Source organism: Pogoniulus pusillus, chromosome 14 (assembly GCF_015220805.1).
Source record: "Pogoniulus pusillus isolate bPogPus1 chromosome 14, bPogPus1.pri, whole genome shotgun sequence".
NCBI classification, from domain to species: Eukaryota; Metazoa; Chordata; class Aves; order Piciformes; family Lybiidae; genus Pogoniulus; species Pogoniulus pusillus.
In genome coordinates, this window is record NC_087277.1 from 26,151,723 (window position 1) to 26,175,224 (window position 23,502).

Below are 23,502 nucleotides of genomic sequence, written 5' to 3' on the forward strand. Positions count from 1 at the left end.
AGAGACAGATTAGACAGATAGGTAGGTAGATAGATAGATTAGATAAGTAGATAGATCGATAAATCACAATTGGAGAAGACCCCCAGGATCACCCAGTCCAACCCATAACCCTACTCTACAGGCTTCACTCTAAACCATATGCCCAAGCACCACATCCAAACGACTTTTAAACACCTCCAGGGTTGGTGACTCAACCACCTCCCTGCACAGCCCATTCCAATGCCTGACCACTTTTTCCATGAAAAAAAAATTCCTAATGTCCAATCTAAACCTACCCAGTTGCAGCTTAAGGCCATTCCCTCTTGTCCTATCACTAATTACCTGTGAGAAGAGACCAGCAGCAGCCTTTCCACAACCCCCTTTCAGGTAGCTATAGACAGCCATGAGGTTTCCCCTCAGACTCCTCTTCTTCGAGTTAACCATCCCCAGCTCCCTCAGGCTCTCTTCATCAGATTTGTTCTCCAGGCCCTTTCCCAGCTTTGTTGCCCTCCTCTGCATTGGCTCCAGCACCTCCACATCTCTCTTCTATTAAGACACCCAAAACTGAGCACAATACTCAAGCTGTGGCCTCACCAGAGCAGAGTACAAGGGGACAATCACCAACCTGCTCCTGCTGGACACAGCATTTCTAATACAAGCCAGGATGCCACCAGCCACCTGGGCACACTGCTTGCTCATATTCACTTGCTTGTCAATTACAACCTCCAGGTCCTTTTCTCCTGAACAGCTTTCCAGCCACACTGCCCCAAGCCTGTAGTGTTGCTTGGGGTTGATGTGGCCCAAGTGCAGGATCTGGCATTTGGCCTTGTTGAAGCTCATGCCATTGACACTGGCCCATCTATCCAACCTATCCAAGCCCCTCTGTAGAGCCTTCCTACCCTCCTGCAGATTAACACTGCCACCCAACTTGGTGTCATCTGCAAACTTACTGATGACAAATGAAGGTAGGTGCAAAGAATAAGGTTCTAGTCTCTTCAGTGTTGTCCTGTGATAGGACAAGGATTAAAGGATACAAACTGAAGCACAGTAAGTTCTACCTCAACATGAGGTAAAACCTTTTTCTCTGTGAGGGTGGCAGAGCCCTGGAGCAGGCTGCTCAGAGAGGTTGTGGAGTCTCCTCCTCTGGAGACTTTCAAGACCTACCTGGATGTGTCTCTGTGTGGCCTGCACTGGGTGATCCTGCTCTGGCAGGGGGGATGGACTTGATTATCTCTGGAAGTCCCTGTGATTCTATGATAATTGAGGAACACCTTGGACTTGTACTGAGGGTTGGGGAAAGAGCCTGTCCACCAGCAGAAGCACACTGCATGGCTGCACATGTGCTGGGTGCAGTTCCTGAACGGCTGCACGCTGTGTGCTGGCTCAGGAGCAGCATCAGAGCTGCTCTTCCTCTCTAATCATTAGCTTGGATTCAATGACCTATTCTTAGCTCCTGCATGATCATGTCTGGGTAGCATGAACCTAATGAAACAATCCTAGTGCTGAGACACTGTTTGGTGAGACAACAATGCAGTCTGTGCATAGATAAACTGACACTGAGCATCCTTTTGTGAGGACAGGACAACCAGACTGTTCCCACAGCAAAACAGGCTGATGGCATGGCCATGCTGCAGCAGGCATTGCACAAGGCAAGACATAAAGGCACCAGCAGCAGGAAACCAAACTGCTATGATAAACCAGCTCTTGACTGATGCCTGTGAAGTTCCCATATTGTCAGCCAGAAAAGCCCTTTAAGATCATCAAGTCCATCCATTATCTGTCTCTACCAGTGCTGGTACTAGATCATGTCTCTCAGCACCACATCTCTGTCTCTTTGAAACATCTCCGGGGATGGGCATTCAACTACCTGCCTGGAGAGCCTCTTTCAGGGCTTGAGGACCCTTTCAGTCAAGAAGTTTCTTCTCATATCCAAGGTAAACCTCCCCTTGGAAAACTTGAGGACATTTTCTCTCATCACTTGTCACTTGGGAGAAGAGACCAACCCTCGCCTTCTCCAGCTTCCTTTCAGGGAGATGCAGAGTGCAATGAGGTTTTCCCTCTGTCTCTTCTCCAGAATAAACAACCTCAGTTACCTCAGCTGCTCCTCCCCAGACCTCCAGACCCTTCACCAGCATTGTTGCCCTTCTCTGGACCTGCTCTGGCCTTTCAATATCCTTCTTGGAGTAGGAGTCCCAAAGCTGAACCAAGAAGTCAAAGGTGTGGCTTTACCAGTGCTGAGTACAGGGGGACAATCCCTACCCTGGTGCTGCTGGCCACACCATTCCTGATCCAGAGCAGGATACAGTATTAGTGAGTTAAGGATCCAAACGGTGGCACGTAACAAGCTAGCAAAGCTCCCTCAGGAGACACTGCATCAGTCAGAGCAGGAAGAAGCCAAGGAACAGAAGAAAACAGCACTGCTCTCCTTGGCTGCCTGTGCTAGGATGAGCCTAGCTGGAATATTCTGGTGAGAAGAATTAGATGATAGGCTGTGAAAAGGAAGCAGTGGTGATGTCTGCTGCACTCATAGGCTTGCTGAGATGTGTAAAACCAAGAACACTGCCACTGTGTGTCTCTAGCTGCCTGTACCTTTCTCCCTGGCCTGCATTCTGTGTAATTAATCCTTCTGCTCTCTAATGCCCCTGGCTGATCCTCCAAACTCACCTTGCACATAAGGCAAACTCTGGGATAAGGTAGAGAGGTGGAAAGGAGGTGGAAGAGTGGTTTGGAGCCCCTCCTGGGCACTCTGGTTTCTGGCAGGGCTGTTGTGTTTCTGCATTAAACTTCTCTATTTCTGTCTATAGCTGTATCTATTGTAAATACCTGCTTGTATATTGTGCTCAGCTGTAAATATAAAGCTTCATTCCTTAATTTCCATCCAGCTGAGTCTAGTCTGGGTGATTTCATAAGAGTGGAGGGGCAGGTAACAGCCAAACCATCACACTGCCTTATTGCAACTCACAGGTCCTGCCCTCCTGTCCCTCTGCTACTCACCTCAGGAGTTCCAGCAGAGCAGAAGGGCAGCATCTGCTCAGCTGTGTGCAATGCCAAGGCAGGTCTCAGCCCCACACCTGAGCAAGGTCTCAGGGCTGTGCTGTCAGCGAGAGAGACAATGCAGCTGAAGGAATGCAACAGGCAGGGAAGGCAGAGGAACAGTTGCTGTGCTCTGGAGGAAGTCTTTGGCCAGACACAGGTGTGTGCACATGGCTGTGCTGAAACACTGCCCTGACAACCTCCTCAGCAAGCATCACTGCTGACATACAGCAAACGAGCCCTGGAGCAGGCTGCCCAGACAGATTGTGGACTCTCCTTCTCTGGAGGCATTCAAGACCTGTCGGGATGCAATCCTGGACTACCTGCTCTGCGTGACCCCACTTTACCAAGGCTCTTGGACTAGATGATCTCCTGGGGTCCCTTCTAATCATCATTCTGTGACTCTGTGATTTGGTGATGTCACGAGAAGAGGAGAAACAGGCAGAGATGGTGCTCCAGTGCAGAGCAGAGGCTCCCTGGAATCGGCTTTATGTGCCAATTCTCACCTTGGCATTCGGATGCTTTTCCAGCTGACTGCCGCAAGGGGTACCTGATTATCATGCCTTGCAGCTGCACGCTCAGCCACTGCTCTCTGCACACTGATTTACAAGTGTCAGACTCAAACGATTTTCCTGCTGCTATTTAATTTTCCAGGGTTTTATCCTCATTTCCACACTTGCTTTCTCTGCATGCCTCCCAACTTCCCTGCTCGAAGCTCCTGCATTACAGTTGTCCCATTCTGCCTCGCACTGAGTGCTGTTATCAGTGGCTGTGGAGATGTCAGTTCTGAGTAACAACTGCTCTAAGGCAGAGTTATCAAAGCAGGGCAGCCCCACTGAGATGTAACAAATTTGCTCTATTTCTGCTGCACACAGTTTGGAGAAGCCTTCTTCACCTTTTGTTCCTGGAGTAATTCTGTGAACAATGGTTGGAAAAGCCCTCTAAGATCATCCAGTCCAACCATCAACCCAACATCACCAGGGCCATTAAACCATGTTCCAAAGTGCCATGTCCACACATTTCTTGAACACCTCCAGGGAGGTGACTCCATTTCCTCCCTGGGCAGCCTCTTCCAATGCCTGACCACTCTTCCAGCAAAGAAATTTTGCCCCATATCCAACCTTAACCCCCCCGGCACAATTTCAGGCCATTTCCTCTTGTTCTATCACCTGATGCTAGGGAGAAGAGGCTGATCCCCACCTCAGTCCAACCTCCTTTCACAGAGCAATGAGGTCTCCCCTCAGCCTCCTCTTCTCCAGACTGAACAACCCCAGTTCCCTCAGCTGCTCCTCATCAGCCTTTTTCTCCAGACCCTTCACCAGCTTCCTTGCCCTTATTTCCTTCCAGTTCCCTAAACCCATGATGTTAACTCCTTCAGACAGGAGCTTTTCTGGGAAGGGGTAAAGGAATATCTGCAAACAATTTGTTGTTTCCCATGGCCAAAGCCAATTACACTGACTGACTGAAGAGAGCTGATGAATCTAGCTGGAAGCACTAAAAATATAGATGCACACTTGAGCTTCATCTGCTCTCGATGACAGACTTAGATGAAGAAAAACAACCCAAGAGATAAATGTGTTTATCATCATCATCATAAAATATGAGCTCCAAGGAAAAAAAGCATGCCAGGGAAGAAGGAATCTGCAGGGAGAAGGAGAGATGCTTAAGGAGATGGAAGCGCAGGGACCATTGGGATAATTGCTCAGAGAGTTTCTGAGGTGTGTTTAGTGCATTGCCACAGGTTTGTTTTTGAAGTCCTCCACCTGGGGCAAATGCAGGAAAACAGGAGGTGGGATAACTGCTAGCAGCAGCACCAAAGCCTGGTGCTGCTCTCGACTCTGCCTGTAAGAAAGCTACAACAAATCATTCCCCTGGGGACACTGCTAGGTGAGGAATAACAACAGCGAGGAGGGAGAGACTCAGCTGGGTTTCTACCAGAATGAACTCCTGGTTTCAACTGCAAATATTACCTTAAGGTACATTAAAAATGTTAAACACAAAATATAAGTGGAATTTAAAGCAGTAACAGGGGTGAAGACTGGGACCAGTGCTGTCCCAGCTGATCTTTAAGGTCCCTTCCAACTCGAACCATTTCATGATTCTGTACTTTTCAGAGTCTTGATGATTACCATCACCTTCAATTTCTGGTAAAAGTAACAACAAAAATACCTGGAAAGGAGAAAATCCAATTTAAATTTTTAGAGGAGAATACATTTTAGCAAAGAACTTCAGAATCACAGAATTGTTTCAGTTGGAAGAGACCTCCAAGGTCATTGAGTCCAACTATCAACCCAACACCACCATGACTGTTAAACTATGTCTCAGCGTACCATGTCCACAGGTTTCTTGAACACCTGCCTGGATGGTGACACCTGATGGCTGACCACCTCCCTGGACAGCCTGTTCCAATGCCTGACCACTCTTGTATAGAATCATAGAATCAACCAGGTTGGAAGAGACCTCCAAGATCATCCAGTCCAACCTAGCACCCAGCCCTAGCCAATCAACTAGACCATGGCACTAAGTGCCTCATCCAGGCTTTGCTTGAAGACCCCCAGGGACGGTGCCTCCACCACCTCCCTGGGCAGCCCATTCCAATGCCAATCACTCTCTCTGTGAAGAACTTCTTCCTAATATCCAGCCTATACCTACCCTGGCACAACTTGAGACTGTGTCCCCTTGTTCTATTGCTGGTTGCCTGGGAGAAGTAAAGGATTTCTTCCAAATCTCCAACTTAAACCTCCCCTGGCACAATTTCAGGCCATTTCCTCTCCTGTCACCAGACACTAGGGGGAAGAAAACAACTGGCACCTGGCTCCAACCTACTTTCAGAAAGTTGTAGAGAGCAATGTGGTCTTCTCCCAGCCTCCTCTTCTCCAGGCTAAACAACCCCAGTTCCCTCAGCTGCTCCCCAGCAGTGCTGTCCTCCAGGCCCTTCACCAGCTACATTGCTCTTCCCTGGACATGACTTGGCTCAATTTCAGGACTTTTCCTCTCCTTCTATCACCTGATGCTAGAGAGAAGAGACCAGTCCTCACCTCACTACAACTTACTTTCAGAAAGTTGTAGAGAGCAATGTGGTCTTCCCCCACCCTCCTCTTCTCCAGGCTAAACAACCTCAATTCCCTCAACTGCTCTTCATCAGACCTGTTCTCCAGACCCTTCACCAGCTTTGTTTCCCTTCTCTAGACATGCTCCAGCATCTCAATGTCCTTCTTGGAGTGAGGGGCTCAAAACTGAACCCAGGATTCGAGGTACAGCCTCCCTACTGCTGAAGTCTTTGCAGAGGAAGACTGCTAATATAAAATCAGTGTCTGGCCTCTCTTCACATCATCATCTACTGGCAATGCACAGGGTGCAGGGAAATGACACCACAGGAAATGAAAAGAAAAATGTGAACTTTCAAAAAACATCTGTGAGATCTGCAAGATAAATTCCCCCATCACAAATCCTTCTGGGAATACACTTCATGTTTCTCCTAAGTGACTCTGACAGTCTGGGACTCACAGGATTATAGTTCTAGTGGTCTGAATCCAGAGACTTCATCACTGTGCTTTATGGAAGGAAATACACTAAAGAAAAAGCCACAAGTAAAGCATAGTGGCTTAGAGCTAATTTGTCTCTGTCTCTTCCAAAAGCTGCAGCACACATATTTACTTCTGCTGTTTTCTCAGAAGAGTAGTATGGAGAGGACATTTTCCTAACACATGAGAAAAGGAAGGGCCAGGGAATGTATTTTTAATCTAAAATCATAGAATGGTTTGAGTTGGAAGGAACCTCCAAAGGTCATCTAGTCAAACCCTTCTGTAGTCAGCAGGGACATCTTCTACTAGATCAGGCTGCTCAGAGCCCTCTTGAACCTGATTTTGAATACTTTCAGGAATGGAGCCTCAATTACCTCCCTGAGCAACCTTTTCCAGTGTTCCACCACTCTCATGGTGAAGAACTCATTCCTAACATCCAATCTCAATCTGCTCTTTCCCAGTTTCAAACCATTGTTCCCTCTCCTATCACTGCAGGCCTTTGCCAATGGTCTCTGCACAGCCTTCTTGTAGGTCCCCTTCAGGCACTGGAAGGCTGATCTAATGTCTCTCTGTGCTCTTCTCCAGGCTGAACACTCCCATCTCCCTCGTCTCAAAAAAAGACCTAGACCATAATGTCAGACCAAAGAATTCTTTTTAACAGTGCCTTTTGTATTTGCAAGGTGCTAGAGGAGAGCAGGAGAGGCACTCTGTACAAAGGCATGGAGTGACTGGACGAGGGGTGATGGACTCAGACTGCAAGAAGCTGGATTGGGATGAGACATTAGGATTTTTTTCCCCATGAGGGTGGTGAGGCACTGGAGCAGGTTGCCCAGTGAAGCTGTGGAGACTCTAATGCTCAAAGCCTTGGCTGAATGGGCCTTGATCAACCTGATCTAGCTGGAAGTGTCCCTGCCCATGGCAGGGGGTTGGAACTGGATGGTCTTTAGGGGCCACTCCAACCCAACCCATTTTAGAATTCTGTGATTCTAATTCATGCATCTGTAACTAAAAAAGGAATGGGCTGTCACTAAGTGTGCCCAGGTGGCCAAGAGAGCCAATGGCATCCTGGCCTGCATCAGGAACAGTGTGGCCAGTAGGACAAGGGAGGTTATTCTTCCCCTGTACTCAGCATTGGTCAGGCCACACCTTGAGTGCTGTGTCCAGTTCTGGGCCCCTCAATTCAAGAGAGATGTTGAGGTGCTGGAACGTGTCCAGAGAAGGGCAACAAAGCTGGTGAGAGGCCTGGAACACAAATCCTATGAGGAGAAGCTGAGGGAGCTGGGGGTGTGCAGCCTGCAGAAGAGGAGGCTCAGGGCAGAGCTCATTGCTGTCTACAACTACCTGAAGGGACATTGTAGCCAGGTGGGGTTGGTCTCTTCTGCCAGGCAACCAGCAACAGAACAAGGGGACACAGTCTCAAGTTGTGCCAGGGGAGGTCTAGGCTGGATGTTAGGAGGAAGTTCTGCACAGAGAGAGTGATTGGCATTGGAATGGGCTGCCCAGGGAGGTGGTGGAGTCACCATCCCTGGAGGTGTTCAATGAAATCCTGGCTGAGGCACTTAGTGCCATGGTCTGGTTGATTGGAGAGGGTTGGGTGCTGGGTTGGACTGGATGATCTTGGAGGTCTCTTCCAACCTGGGTCAATCTGTGATTCTATGATTCTAAGCTCTCTGAATAACCACCACACTGAGATGAGTTGAAACAATCTGTGGCAATGTTGTCACTTGTTTTTTTTTTTTTTTCAAACAGTCCTTTGGGCATTTAAATCCAGTGGGGAAACAAAACTACAACATTGCCATCCTTGTAAAGGCATGCCCTGCATCTGCTTCAAATTCATCTTTCTGTCTTTAGCAGTCTGGCAACCAAAGCTGAACTGGGCTCATCTCTTTAGCATGGTTCACTTCTATTCCCTAACCAGGTGTCAGATGTCTAGAACAGCAGAAGAATGTCTAGGAAACCATTCTGGCAAGAGTTCTTCCATGCTCACTTCCCAATTCTCTGACATGCATAAAGATGATGATCAACCGAAACTGCACAGCAGGTGTTGAATAACAGAGAGCTTCGCTACAGCTTCAGTGGCAGACACCCTAAGCTTTCCAGCAAAGACAGAGGAGGCCACCAAGATGACCAGAGGGCTGGAGCACCTTCCCTATGGGCACAGACTGAAAGAACTGGGGCTGCTCATGGAGAAGAAAAGGCTCCAGGGATACCTTACTGCTACCTTTCAATATCTGAAGGGGACCTACAGGAATCATAGAATCAACCAGGTTGGAAGAGACCTCCAACATCATCCACTCCAACCTAGCACCCAGCCCTAGCCAGTCAACCAGACCATGTCACTAAGTGCCTCATCCAGGCTTTTCTTGAAGACCCCCAGGGACGGTGCCTCCACCACCTCCCTGGGCAGCCCATTCCAATGTGAAACCACTCTCTCTGTGAAGAACTTCCTCCTAACATCTAAGGAAGAGCTGTTCAGAAGGACTGTGGTGATAGGATGAGAGACAATGGTCTGAAACTGAAGCAGGGCAGCTTTAGGTTGGACATGAGGAGGAAGTTCTGCTTGATGAGAATGGTGAAACACTGGAACAGGCTGCTCAGGGATGTCCTCTAGGCCCTGTTCCTGAAGACATTCAAGATCAGGCTTGATGTGGTCCTGGGCAGCCTGATCTAGCTGAAGGGGTACCTGCTGACTGCAGAAGGGTTGGGCGAGATGCCCTTGGAGGGCATCCAACCTGATGCATTCTGTGACTCTAAAATAACCTTTTCTCAATACCTCTCCCCAACACACAGGCATGCACAGAGCTACCCTCTGCAGCTACCCCCAACACTGCCCACAGGCCACAATCTGAACAGACACTCAGTGTGTCCTACCAGCTCCCAGAAACACTGAAAACAAGGAATGTTGCTGTCTGCTGGTTCCCAGAAGGCTGAGGATCCTGCCTAGATGCCCAAAAGGCTTTTGTGGCATTGGGAGACTGCTGAGAGAGTTCACAGCAGCCCATTTATTCCAGCTTTGTGAAGCTGAAGTCATGCAGATCTGCAGGGTAAGGTTGAGCATTCCTTGATGTGTTCTTACATATTTAGCAGGAACTACTCAGGAGAGCAACAGCTTCCTGCAGACTCCTGAAGTCTGCTGGCTTGAGACCCTCTGAACAGAGTTAGTCACGGTCCATCTGCTCTTCTTTTTTGCCCTTCCCACAGTGCTTGTCTGGAGTCCTGACATCCTCTCAGTCTCTTCCAGAATGTAAGAGCTCTCTTTTCTGAGTCATTCAGCAGAATTTCAGTGTAAACACTACCTTGTGCCATGAAGGAGGAACTAAATCCCCAGCTAATCCATTCTAATGACTCCTGTCCTCTCGTCACACAAACACAGATTTACCAGACCTTCCAGATCTGCCTAAATGTTGCTGGGTTGCACTGCTCTGGTGACTCTGATGCTGGAACAGCTGGTAAGACAAGGATTTCCTCTCAGCCAAGACCAGGTGCTCCCCCTCCCACCCAAAAGCTGTTCCTGCTAAGGGCCAGTATTGAGTTCTGCTGCCATGATGGCCAGGACATTCCTGAGCTTTGAAATCACTCTTCCAGTAAAGTCTCTTCAGTTACCTTCCTAAGTTGCAGAGGAACAGGGACGTGCTAGAGAGAGTCCAATGGAGGCTACAAGGATGAAGAAGGGGCTGAAACATGTGTCTGATGAGGAAAGGCTGAGAGACTTGGGGCTGTTCAGCCTGGAGAAAACTGAGAGATGTTATTAATGGTTCCAAACATCTGAAGGGATGTCAGGAAGAAGGGGCTGGGCTCTTTTCAACAGTGTCCTGTGATAGGACTGGGAGCAATGGAGAGAAGCTGGAACACTGGAAGTTCCACCTCAACACGAGGAAGAACTTCTTTGCTGTGAAGTGACAAAGCCTTGGAACAGGCTGCCCAGGGATGCTGTGGAGGTTCCAAGCCCAGAAGTGTTGAGAGCAGGTTAGCTGAGCAATCTGGTCTGGCAGGAAGTGTCTGGGCCCATGGCAAGGGGTTGGATCTAGATGTTCTTCATTCAAGGTGCCTTCCAACTTAAACCATTCTGTAAAGCTATCAATCTATGTATGAGAGTTCTGTGGAGAAGAAGCAGCTGAAGGAACTGGGGTTGTGTAGACTGGAGAAAAGGAGGCTGAGGGGAGACCTTCTGGCTCTCTACAGCTTCCTGAAAGGAGGCTGGAGCCAGGAGAGAGTTGATCTCTTCTCCCTAGGAAGAAGTAATAGGGCAAGAGAAGGGGACATCCACAACCTCCCTGGGCAACCTGTTCCAGTGACTCAGCACCCTAATCTCTTCCTAATCTCCAGTCTCAACCTGCCCTCTCCCAGCCCCAAGCCCTTGCGCCTGGTACTCACTACAAGCCCTTGTACCAAGCCTCTCCCCAGCTTTCTTGTAGGTCTTTTTTGGTCCTATGCTGAGGAGGCTCAGCTAGATGCAGGCCCAGAAAGAATGCTGCTATTGAACTAAGCAGCCAGCCCCCTAACCTGAGCTGCCTGCAGCGTGGGGACACCTGAGTGACACAGGCTGGAAGCAGCAAAGCCATCTGGTGAGCCTGGGGCCAGAGGTACTACAGGGCTGCCACTGAGTGCTGCTTCTGGCTGAATGAGATGTTTGCCAGAGCGTGTCAGAGCCCAATTTAGCCCTGCTGGAGATGGGATAATTAAGCTAAGAAGAGTCCACCTCCAGCTAATTACTTTTCCTCCTACGATCTCTCTGCATGAAAGTCTATGAATTATGTCTAATAGGAGCCTTAAAACCTTGGGTAATGTGAAGTGTGGCACTGAAAAACTGAAATCCTCTTACTTTTGAAACTGTTTGTAAAGAGATGCTTGGTACCAGCTGCCCTTGAAGGGAACTAAAGAAAAAAGGGCTGTTATTTGGGTCACAGAATATGGCACAATGTCCAATCAGAGAATGATAGAATTGTTTTGGTTGGAAAAGACCTCCAAGATCATCGAGTCCAAGCATCAACCCAACACACCACTATGGCCACCAAATGATGCCCTGAACTGCCATATCCACAGGTTTCTTGAACACCCCCAGAGATGGTGATTCCACCACCTCCCTGGGTGGCCTCTTCCAATGCCTGACCACTCTTGCAGCAAAGAAATTCTTCCAAATCGCCAACCTACACCTCCCCTGGCACAATTTCAGGCCATTTTCTCTCCTTCCATCACTTAGAATCATAGAATCATAGAATCAACCAGGTTGGAAAAGACCTCCAAGCTCAGGCAGTCCAACCTAGCACCCAGTCTTAGCCAGTCAACCAGACCATGGCACTAAGTACCTCAGCCAGGCTTTCCTCCACCTCCAGGGACAGCAACTCCACCACCTCCCTGGGCAGCCCATTCCAATGCCAATCACTCTCTCTGACAACAACTTCCTAACAACATCCAGCCTAGACCTCCCCCAGCACAACTTGAGACTGTGTCCCCTTCTTCTGTTGCTTCTTGCCTGGCAGAAGAGACCAACCCCCACCTGGCTACAATGTCCCTTCAGGTAGTTGTAGACAGCAGTGAGGTCTGCCCTGAGCCTCCTCTTCTGCAGGCTGCACACCCCCAGCTCCCTCAGCCTCTCCTCATAGGCTTTGTGTTCCAGGCCCCTCACCAGCTTTGTTGCCCTTCTCTGGACACCTTCCAGCACCTCAACATCTCTCTTGAATTGAGGAGCCCAGAACTGGACACAGCACTCAAGGTGAGGCCTGACCAGTGTTGGGTACAGGGGAAGAACAACTTGACATGAGGGAGAAGAGCTCAGGCAGCACCTGGCTCCAACCTCCCTTCTGGGAGTTGCAGAGTGCCAGAAGGTCTCCCCTCAGCCTCCTCTTCTCCAAGAAACTCCAGTTCCCTCAGTTGCTCCTCACCAATCCTGTTCTCCAGACCTTTCACCAGCTTTGTTGCCCCTCTCTGGACATGTTCCAGCCCCTCAATGGCTTTCTTGGAGTGAGGGGCCCAAAACTGAACCCAGCATTCAAGGTATGGCTTCACCATGCTGAGTCATTACTTTCCTCTTAGTGCTGGCAACATCACAACTAAAGCTCCCCAAAAGCTTTCTGTGCAGTTTTTCCAGGCTTCCTCTATGTAGCCTACAGAAAAGCTGGGGAGGGACTTTTTAAGCTATCAGGTCTAGGGGGAATGGACAAAGCTGGAGGTGGGGAGATTCAGAATGGATGTTAGGAGGAAGTTGTTGAGCATGAGAGTGGTGAGAGCCTGGAATGGGTTGCCCAGGGAAGTGGTTGAGGCCCCATGGCTGGAGGTGTTTAAGGCCAGGCTGGATGAGGCTGTGGCCAGCCTGCTCTAGGGTAGGGTGTCCCTGGGCATGGCAGGGGGGTTGGAACTAGGTGATCTTTGTGATCCCTTCCAACCCTGACTGGTTCTATGATAACTCATCTCTAAACTGTTCTGCAGCACTGCGGTAGCCACAACAATGTCATCCACTTTAGAGTGGTCTCTTTGCCTACCTGTGAAAATGATTCCAGAGTAAGACTTGTTTTACAGCTAAAATGTAACAGCTAGGTTGGACTAAAGCCACTGATGCCTCCTTCACCAAGCACTTTCAAACCTCAAGGTTTCAAACGAAGGCACTCTCAAAGTGCATGAGGAAATTCCAAACTGCTAATGCAGAGAGAGAAAATAGGACTCAGATAACAAATAGTTTTGCTAAGGAGAAAGGTCTCCACACTGATGTTGTCTGGTGACAGTGGACAACAGGATGACCATGAGCCAGCAATGTGTCCTAGTGATCAGGAAAGCCAGTGGCATCCTGGGGTGGATTAGAAGTGCTGTGGTTAGTAGATCAAGAGAGGTTCTCCTCACCCTCTACTCTGTCTGAGGCCACATCTAGAATATTGTGTCCAGTTCTAGGCCACTCACTTCAAGAATTACCTCAAGGAACTGCTTGAGACTCAGACTACAGCACAGAGGCACAAAGATGCTGAAGGCAGTGGAATAGCTCCCTGCTGAAGAAAGGTTGAGGGAGCTGGGGCTTTTCAGCTTGGAGCAGAGGAGCCTGAGGGGTGACCTCATGCAGGGCAGTTGGGAGGACAGAGCCAGGCTCTGCTCAGGGGTGTCCAATGACAGGACAAGAGATAATGGGTACAAACTGGAGCAGAGGAGGTTCCACAGGAACAGAAGCAAAACCTTTTTCTCTGTGAGGGTGGCAGAGCCCTGGAGCAGGCTGCCCAGACAGGTTGTGGAGTCTCCTTCTCTGGAGACTTTCAAGACCTGCCTGGATGTGTCTCTGTGTGGCCTGCACTGGGTGATCCTGCTCTGGCAGGGGGGTTGGACTCAATCATCTCTGGAAGTCCCTTCCAACCCCTAACATTCTGTGATTCTATGATAATTGAGGAACACCTTGGACTTGTACTGAGGGTTGGGGAAAGAGCCTGTCCACCAGCAGAAGCACACTGCATGGCTGCACATGTGCTGGGTGCAGTTCCTGAATGGCTGCACCTGTGCTGGGTGCAGTTCCTGAATGGCTCCACCTGTGCTGGGTGCAGTTCCTGAATGGCTCCACCTGTGCTGGGTGCAGTTCTTGACCAGGTCCAGAGGAATCCAGAGAGAAAGAGGTTTCTGGGGTTTTGTTGTTTAATCTGTGTGGGTTTTTTAATCCACAATGTATCATTTCTAGCTTAAACTGCTTTGGATGCTGTGCATTTCCAGGATGCCATTAGCCTTCCTGGCTGCTGGAGCACAAGTCTAATGTTGATAGCCACTGGAAAACAAAGTGATTTGGCTGCTGATTTTCCCATGAATTCCAAAAGCTGAAGTGCTATGTTCTCCTGCAGTGGTGGCAAGTAGATTTTGTGGTCAGGATGTATAAAAGACATCCAAAACCTGCCTGGATGCGTTCCTGTGTGACCTGCCCTAGGTGATCCTGATCCAGCAGCAGAGCTGGACTGAATAATTTTTCCAAGTCCCTTCCAAGCTGTAACATTCTGTGACTCTGTGCATAGCTTGCTCCAAACCATGCTTTTATTTTCAGTTCATATACATCTTCCTCTCTCCTTTATCAGCATGTCTTTCAGATGAAGCAATCAAGTTTTCCCTACAGTTTGCTGGGATGAAAAGCTGTGGGACACAGAAGCAGTCTCATTAATCTCAGATGAAAATATTTATGAGAGCTCTGACACTTCCTTCTCTCCCTTACCCTTCAGGTGACAGCTTTTCAGAGGAACAAAGCTCATCTTGTTTAAGGCAGCTCCCTGAACAATGGTGTTGCCTCTTCATGTTGGGCTTGTAAGAGAGAGCAGAAATGTTAACAGGCAAGAAAGCAAACAGAAGAGCAACAACAGCAGCAAAATGCTCAGCAACGAGTAAACTGTGACAGCAGCTACACGGGAGAGAGAGGAACTACAAGGATTTGGAATCACAGAATTGTTCACTTGGAGAAGACCTTTAAGATCAAGTCCAACCATTCTCTAACTCTGCCAAGGCTGGGATTAAACCATGATCTTTAGCACCACATGTCTGCCTCTCTGAAACACCTTCAGGGGTGGGCATTCAACCACCTCCCTGGGCAGCCTGATCCAGTGTTTGAGAGCCCTTGCACAGAAGAAGTTTCTTCTCATGTCCAACCTAACCCCCACTGTGGTGCAAGACCTGAGGCTGTTTTCTTTCATCACTTGCTACCTGGAAGAAGACACCAACCCCTGCTTTGCTCCAGCCTCCTTTCAGGGAGTTGTAGAGAGCAATGAGGTCTTTCCTTAGCCTCCTCTTCTCCAGGCTAAGCAAGCCCAGTTCCCTCAGCTGCTCCTCACCAGACTTGTTCTCCAGGTTTGTTGCCCCTTTTCTGGGTCTGCTCCAGCACCTCAATGCCCTTCTTGGAGTGATGGGCCCAAAACTGAACCCAGGACTCAAGGTGTGTCCTCCCCAGTGCTGAATAGAGGGGGACAATCACTTCCATGGTCCTGCTGGTCACACTCCTGCTGATGCAGGCCAGGCAGAGTAGCTGTAGAGAAACTGAGTCGAGGTGAAGGAAATAAAAATGACAAATTGAAGAAATGCACCTTCAGAGAAATGTTAGGAATAAGTCTAACAAGTAAAGAACGTGGGTTAGAAACCTTCCTGGGTAGGGGCTCTGACAAGGGCCATGTTAGTCTTTTTCTTGTGACTAATGAAGACAAGAATAGCCTGAAGGATACTCAAGGATGGGATCTCACTCCCTCAGACCAAACACTGTATCCTTGACACTTAGGGTAGAAGACAGAAGTGCAGTTCTTGACCAGGTCCAGAGGAATCCAGAGAGAAAGAGGGTTTTGTTGTTTGTTGTTTAATTTGTATATGTTTTTAACTCACAATGTATCATTTCTAGCTTAAACTGGTTTGGATCCTGTGCATTTCCATCTACAGCAGCAGCTCTTCTCTGGCAGGCACCACCAGCTTCTTTATCTGTTCTTCCTTATGAGAGAACACTGCCTACCTGCCAGCACTTGCACCCTCAAAATTATCAAAACTGGCCATTTTTAAACCAAAAGTGTACTTCTTTTTGCACAAGTAATAAACTCAAAGATGGAACTTGTTTACCACTGTAGCTGTCTTTCCTAATCTGCTTCAAGACCACTAAGAAATAGGTTGGAATTGTTGGGGCTTTTATACCTCCTGACCACAAAATCTATTTGCCACCACTGCAGGAGGATGTAGCTTTTGGAAATCATGGGAAAATCAACAGCCAAACCACTTTGTTTTCCAGTGGCTGTCAACATTAGACTTGTGTCCCAGTAGCCAAGAAGGGCTGGGATGGATTAGAAGGGCTGTGATTGAGTAGGTCAACATTAGACTTGTGTCCCAGTAGCCAAGAAGGCTAATGGCATCCTGGGGTGGATTAGAAGGGCTGTGATTGAGTAGGTCAACATTAGACTTGTGTCCCAGTAGCCAATAAGGCCAATGGCATCCTGGGGTGGATTAGAAGGGCTGTGACTGAGTAGGTCAAGGGAGGTTCTCTTTATCCTCTGCTTTGCCCTGCTGAGGTCACATCTGGAATACTGTGTCCAGTTCTGGGCCTCCCAGTTCAAGAAGGACCTCAGAGAACTGCTTGAGAGAGTGCAGCACAGAGCCACAAAGATGCTGAAGGCAGTGGAATATCTCCCTGCTGAGGACAGGCTGAGGTTGCTGGGGCTCTCCAGTCTGCAGCAGAGGAGCCTGGGGAGTGATCTCATTCATGTTGATAAAGATGTGAAGGGCAACATTGGGAGCACAGAGCCAGACTCTTCTCAGTGATGCACAATAATAGGACAAGTGGCAGTGGGTGCAAGCTGGAGCAGAGGAGGTTCCACATGAACACAAGGAAAAACCTTTTCACTGTGAGGGTGACAGAACACTGGAACAGGTTGCTCAGAGAGATTGTGGAGCCTCCTTCTCTGAAGGAACCTGCCTGTACGTGTTCCTGTGTGACCTGCCCTAGGTGATCCTGCTCTGGCAGGGAGGTTGGGCTGGATGACCTTTCAAGGTCCTTTCCATCCCCTAACATTCTGTGATGTCAAAATGTGGGGGTTTCACTTCAAATGCAAATGTCAAACGCCTTCCTAACCTTGAAGACCAAGCACACAAACCAGATGGATGTTGTGCCCCAGGTCTGTTGGTGTTGCACCACAATCCCTGAGCACCCAGATCTGACTCTTGGCTATGCTACCCACACTACAAAGTGGCTGTACAAAGTGGTTGACATTGTTGCCTTTTTTTTTTCTTTCCAGGGCATTCTCCTGAAAACAAAAGAGAGCTTCAAACCCCTCACTAACTCTATCTTCATAACATCAATCAGCCACACTGTTTTGTAGCTAAGGAACCAAAAGACAAAGAGTATTAATGCTGACATTGTGAAAACCAGCTGATACTTTTTTTTTCCAGAACAGAATCATAAAATGGTTTGGTTTGGAAGGGAGCTTAAAGATCATCCAGTTTTAACCTCCCTGCCATGGGCAGGGACACCTTCCACTAGATCAAGTTGCTCAAAGCCTCATCCAGTCTGGCCTTGAACACCTCCAAGGAGGGGGCATCCATGACCTCCCTGGACAACCTGTTCCAGTGTCTCACCACCCTCAGTGGAAAGAATTTCTCCCTAATCTCCAGCCTGAATCTCCCCTCTTCCAGCTCAAAGCCATTGTGCCTCACCCTATCACTACAAGCTCTTGTAAAAAAACCCTCCCCAGCTCTCTTGTAGCCACTCTCAGATACTGAAAGACAGCTCTAAGGTCTCCCTGGAGCATTCTCTTCTCCAGACCAAACAGTCCCAACTCCCTCAGCCTGTCCCCAGAGGGGAGCTTCTCCAGCCCTTTGATCATCTTGGTGGCCTCTTCTGAATCCGTTCTAATAGTTCCATCTCCTTATGCTGAGGACACCAGAACTGGATGCAGTGCTGCAGGTGGGGTCTCAGGAGAGCCAAGTAGAGGGGGAGAATCACTTTGCTCATCCTTTCAGCTGTGCATTCCCTCCTATCTCAATATACATGAAGCTGCAGCCTGGCTTTACCTGGGTGCTGTGTCCTCTGCAGTCCCTTCAAGAGATCTGATGTGTTCCCATGTTGTTGTGTAGCTGTAATCAGGAATTTGATGACCTGGAAAAAAATGTATTTGGGCAAAATGCCAACCAGGGAAGAAAATTCTCTGAGCAGCAGGACATGAGCTCTACTACTTCTTTCCATATTCCTTCTCTTTGCAGTCATTGCTGGGGTTGGTTTTTTAAACAGAACAGTTTGGGTTGGAAGGACCTTAAAGATCATAGAATCAACCAGGTTGGAAGAGACCTCCAAGATCAGCCAGTCCAACCTAGCACCCAACCCTAGCCAGTCAACCAGACCATGGCACTAAGTGCCTCATGCAGGCTTTGCTTGAACACTTTCTGCTAGGGAAGGTTACTCAAGGCTCCATCCAGTCTGGCTTTCAACATTTCCAAGCCTGGAGCCTCCACAATTTCTCTGGGCAACCTGTTACAGTGCCTCACCACCCTCAAAAGAAAGAAAAGACTGGATGAGGCACTTAGTGCCATGGTCTAGTTGACTGGATAGGGCTGGGTGCTAGGTTGGACTGGATGATCTTGGAGGTCTCTTCCAACCTGGTTGATTCTATGATTCTGATTCAAGAGGAAGAATTTCTTCCCCATGTCCCATCTAAATCCAGCTTCTTCCAATTTGAAGCCATTACCCCCTGTCCTGTAACTCTATGCCTTTGTAAAAAGTCCCTCTCCAGCTCTCCTGTAGCCCACTTCAAATACTGGAAGCTGCTATAAGGTGTCCTTGGAGCCTTCTCTTCTCATTCGTCACTTGCCCTTGTCTCTGAACCTCTGTACACACATACTGCACAAAACCAGTTCCTAACAGACAAGCATGAAATGAACACAAAGCCCCTGCTTGCCCTGCAGCAGGCCACCAGATAACTGCTGCTCTTTCCACTTGAGTGTGGGAAGGTGTGCAGCTTCAACCTGGCTAAACTCTGCTTTGTTTTATGTAGCCACTGTCTGAGGATTAAGTTTTCAAAGTGCAAGGTCCTATGTCTGGGTCAGGCCAATGCCAGGCATGAATCCAGGCTGGGTGCAGAGTGGGTTCAGAGCAGTCTCTTCCAATCCAAACCACTGTGTCATAGAATCAACCAGGTTGGAAGAGACCTCCAAGATCATCCAGTCCATCCTAGCACCCAGCCCTAGACAATCAACCAGACCATGGCACTAAGTGCCTCATCCAGGCTTTGCTTGAACACTTCCAGGGACGGTGCCTCCACCACCTCCCTGGGCAGCCCATTCCAATGACAATCACTCTCTCTGACAACAACTTCCTAACAACATCCAGCCTGTACCTCCCCTGGCACAACTTGAGACTGTGTCCCCTTGTTCTATTGCTGGTTGCCTGGGAGAAGAGGCCACCCCCCACCTGGCTACAATGTGCTTTCAGGTAGTTGTAGACAGCAATAAGATCACCCCTGAGCCTCCTCTTCTGCAGGCTGCACACCCCCAGCTCCCTCAGCCTCTCCTCATAGGGTTTGTGTTCCAGGCCCCTCACCAGCTTTGTTGCCCTTCTCTGGACATGTTCCAGCACCTCAACATCTTTCTTGAATTGAGGGGCAATGATCTATGAAAGGAACCATGTTCTCTTGCCCCAGTCTTGGCCAATCTTTCCTGCACTCAGACACCAACTCTTGCTGAAGGAATTCCAAGCTGAAAACACACTTGAAGAGTCTGGCTTCAGGAGAGGAGCATGGAAGTGAGACAGCTGAGTGAATCAAGAGCTTGGTATGAGGACTACTCAATGATTTATTTGGCACTGGGGGCTGCTGAACCTTGGGTCACTCTGCTCTTGTTGTGTGAGGAATTACTGCTGATTTTGTAGGCAACTCAGGGAACTGTGACAGCAAAACGTGGAGCAGCTGCTTGTCTTTCACAACCAGAGTGCTCCGCTTGTCTTTCACAACCAGACTGCTCCAAGCGCCTGAGTGGTTTGTGTCTGCCCCCCCAATAAAACAGGATCAGAGCACCACAACAAAGCCTTTCTGTGATCAGTTCTGCCAAGGCTTCCTGCCTCCTACAGTTTGGTATCTTCTCCTGCAGGTGCCCAGCTTGCACAGTTTGGAGAGGGAGAAATCAGGGAATGAGGCATCCGGCGGAACTGAGAGGCAGATTCACCAACTATATCACACCCAATTAAAGGCAGGGAAAGCAAAGAGCTGCCACAAGAGCACTGCAATGGCTGTTCTGGCTCAGTGACCTCTCATCCTCTGCAGCTGGAAGGTAACACAGCATTCCTTACTGCAGAGAACCACAGAATCATTTGGGTTGGAAAAGCCCTTGAAGATCATCCAGGCCAACCATTCTCTAACTATTCCAAGGCTGCTGCTAAACCATGCTGCATGGAGCACTTGCTGTAGGTTGCTTAGTGATCTGTGTTTTGGCCCAAAAGAAGAACTCTGCCTTTGGTATTCATGAAGTAAGTACTTCCAAAATGTTGAAGCAATTCACTAATCAGGACATCTCCTGCTACACTGAAAATTGTGCAATGATATTGCTCTTACTTGAAATCCCAACCCAAGTCCTAGTTGGTCTCTCTCTCATGGGTCAAAGAAATTCCAATCATAGGCACACACCACATCTCTTTAAGGTATTGCACTTCTATTTGTACTGTAACTCTCACCATAACTCTAAGCTCTCACCTTGAGCTGTCTGGAAGAGAAGGACAAACTCCTCATGAGCCAGAAATGGTTGCTAGCAACCCAGCAGGCAGCTGTGTGCTGGGCTGCATCCAAAGCAGTGAGAGCAGCAGGACAGGGAGGGGATTCTGCCCCTCTGCTCTGTTCTGACCCCACCTGGAGTCCTGTGTCCAGTTCTGGTGTCCCCAGCATAAGAAGACGATGAAACTGTTACAGCAGGTCCAGAGGAGGCCTCTGATGAGCAGAGGGCTGAAGAACCTCCCCTATGGGGACAGGCTGAGAGAGTTGGGGCTGTTCAGTCTGGAGAGGGCTCCATGGAGACCTTAGAGCAGCCTTCCAGTGCCTGAAGAAGGCACTGGAAAGCTGGGAAGTGACTTTTTACAAGGGCTTATAGTGACAGGATGAGGGGCAATAGACTGAAGCTTGAGGAGGGCAGACTTAGACCAGAGCTTAAGATGAAACTCTTGACAGTGAGGGTGGAGAGACACTAAATCAGGTTGCCCAGGGAGGTCACAGATGCTCCCTCCTTGAAGGTGTTCAAGGCCAAGTTAGACCAGGCCTTGAGCAACCTGGTCCTCTGGAAGGTGTCCCATGGTAGAGGGTTGGAACTGGATGATTTTCAAGCTCCCTTCCACCCCAACCCATTCTATGAATAATTAATGGCACATCTATGAATGTCCCCAAAGAGACTGCGCCAGTGAGAGATGATCTTTGACACTGTTTAGCAAAACACTGCTCACTGCAAATATAGGTCAGGAACATCACATGAGAAGCCTGCCTCTGGCAGCAGAGTATTTTCAGACATGAAAAACACTACTTCATGTACAGGACCTAAGAATGCAAACAAACTAAAATGTTTATTCCTTATGTGGAATACTTCTTCCCATACGGTAATCAGGAGGATGCCTGCACATGGAGTAATAGGTTCATGTAGAGTCCTTTGGAAGCACATCACAGTTTGGGTTGGAAGGGACATGAGAAATCATTAAGTTCCAATCCCCTGTCATGGGCAGGGACATTTCCTAACAGATCAGGATCCCCAAAGCCCCAGCCAACCTAGCTTTTAATACTTCCAGGATTGGAACTTCCACACCTTCTCTGGGCAACCTGTTTCAGTGCCTCACCACCCTCAAGAGGAAGAATTTCTTCCTCATGTCTCATCTAAATCCAGCTTCTTCCGATCTGAAGCCATCACTCCTCATCCTGTCACTCCATGCCTTTGTAAAAGTTCTGTCCCCAGCTCTCCTGTACCTCCTTTCAAACACTGGAAGGCTGCTCTAAAACCTACCTGGAGTCTTCTCTTCTCAAGGCTGAACAACCCCGACTCTCTTAGCCTGTCTTCACGGCAGTGATGCTCCAGCACTCAGATCATCTTTGTGGCTCTCCATTGGACCCACTCTAACAGTTCCATGTCCTTCTTGTGTTTGAGGCTCTAGAGCTGGACACAGGACTCCAGGTGGGGTCTCAGAAGAGCAGAGGGGCAGAATCCACCCTCTCCACATGCTGCCCATGCTATTGGGGATCAGCCCAGGACTGGGCTGGTCTCTGGGCTGCCAGCACACACTGCTGGTTCATCTTGAGCTACTCATCACCCAGCAAACCCAAGTCCTTCTCCTCAGCAACGTTCTCTATTCATTCTCCACCCAGCCCAGGTTTGTCTTCAGAATTACCCCAAACACTCCATTGTGCAGGTCCTCTTCTGAGTCATGAAGCAGATAAACAGAAAACTTCATCTGAGACAGCTATGATCTTGCTCCTTTACCAATCATGACATGCAACTGAAAACAGGCATGAGTACTGCAACTGAAACATGGGAGGAAAAGTTCCTCCCTAAAAGGAGAGAAGAATAATTGCAAGTAGACTGGAAGATGAATAAAATGAGAACCAGAGAGCTGCTCACATGCTGGTCAGCAGTGCAGGACTGTGTGCTGGCAATTTCAAATGCTTCCCATCCTGTGTGAAGAGTGATGCCTGACTGGAGTCAATAATACACAAGTGAGTTCAGACAAATGCTGCCTGTCAAAGTCATCCATTTAAGGCCAAAGTAGCTACTTAAAACTTCAGATTTATTGTGATTTCCCACAGAGTCTCACTTATGGCTCCAAGGCTTGCCAGGACATACAATGGTAGATTGAAAGGGACCTTAAATATTGAAAGGTTGAAAGGGACCTTAAATATCATCTAGCTTCAACCTCTTGCCCATGGAGGTCATGGATGCCACCTCCCTGGAGGTGCCCAAGGCCAGGTTGGATGGGGTCTTGAGCAACCTGTCTAGTGGAAGGTGCCTATGGCAGGGTGGTTAGAACTAGATGATATCTAAGGTCCCTTCTGACCTAAATCTCTGAATCTCTCTGGGTTTGAGCTGTGTCCACCTGTGCACAGGGCAGGATAAAGCTGTCTTGTGGAATGTTCTTTACCATCAGGGTAGTGGAACATCAGAACAGATTGCCCAGAGAGGTAGCTGAGCCTCTAGCCCTGGAGATATTGAACAGGAGACTCAACAGGGCTCTGGGCAGCCTGACCTAGTAGAGGATGCCTCTGCTTACTGCAGTGGGGTTGGACCAGATGACCTTTGGAGGCCCCTTCCAACTCAAACCATTCTATGATTGCAATGTTACCACAGTTATCCTCTTCTCACCTCAGCTATCAACAAAGACTTATTCTCACATATTTACTACACACATTTACTACAAGAGCTTATAGTCTGTCAAATAATGGAACAAAATACATCAACTGTACAGACCAAAACCAAGCTTCCTGTAAGAAATCTGCTTAAAGCTCTTGGCAGCCACCCGAAAATTGGTTTAATGAGCGCACAG

General features: G+C 48.7%; 1 protein-coding gene across 4 annotated transcripts in view; it reads right to left on the minus strand.

Annotated features, from left to right (window-relative positions):
• Nucleotides 1-23,502, minus strand: part of JPH1 (junctophilin 1) — a 91,987-nt gene that overhangs the window by 30,330 nt on the left and 38,155 nt on the right. The window contains exon 3 of one of the 4 annotated variants that reach the window (XM_064154657.1): nt 18,073-18,105. The exons of the other annotated variants lie outside the window; for them this stretch is intronic. Within the exon in view, the coding sequence (XP_064010727.1) occupies nt 18,090-18,105 (16 nt within the window). The 3' untranslated portion in view covers nt 18,073-18,089. Of the gene's footprint in view, nt 1-18,072; nt 18,106-23,502 lie in introns of those variants that run through there. 4 annotated transcript variants of the gene reach the window in all.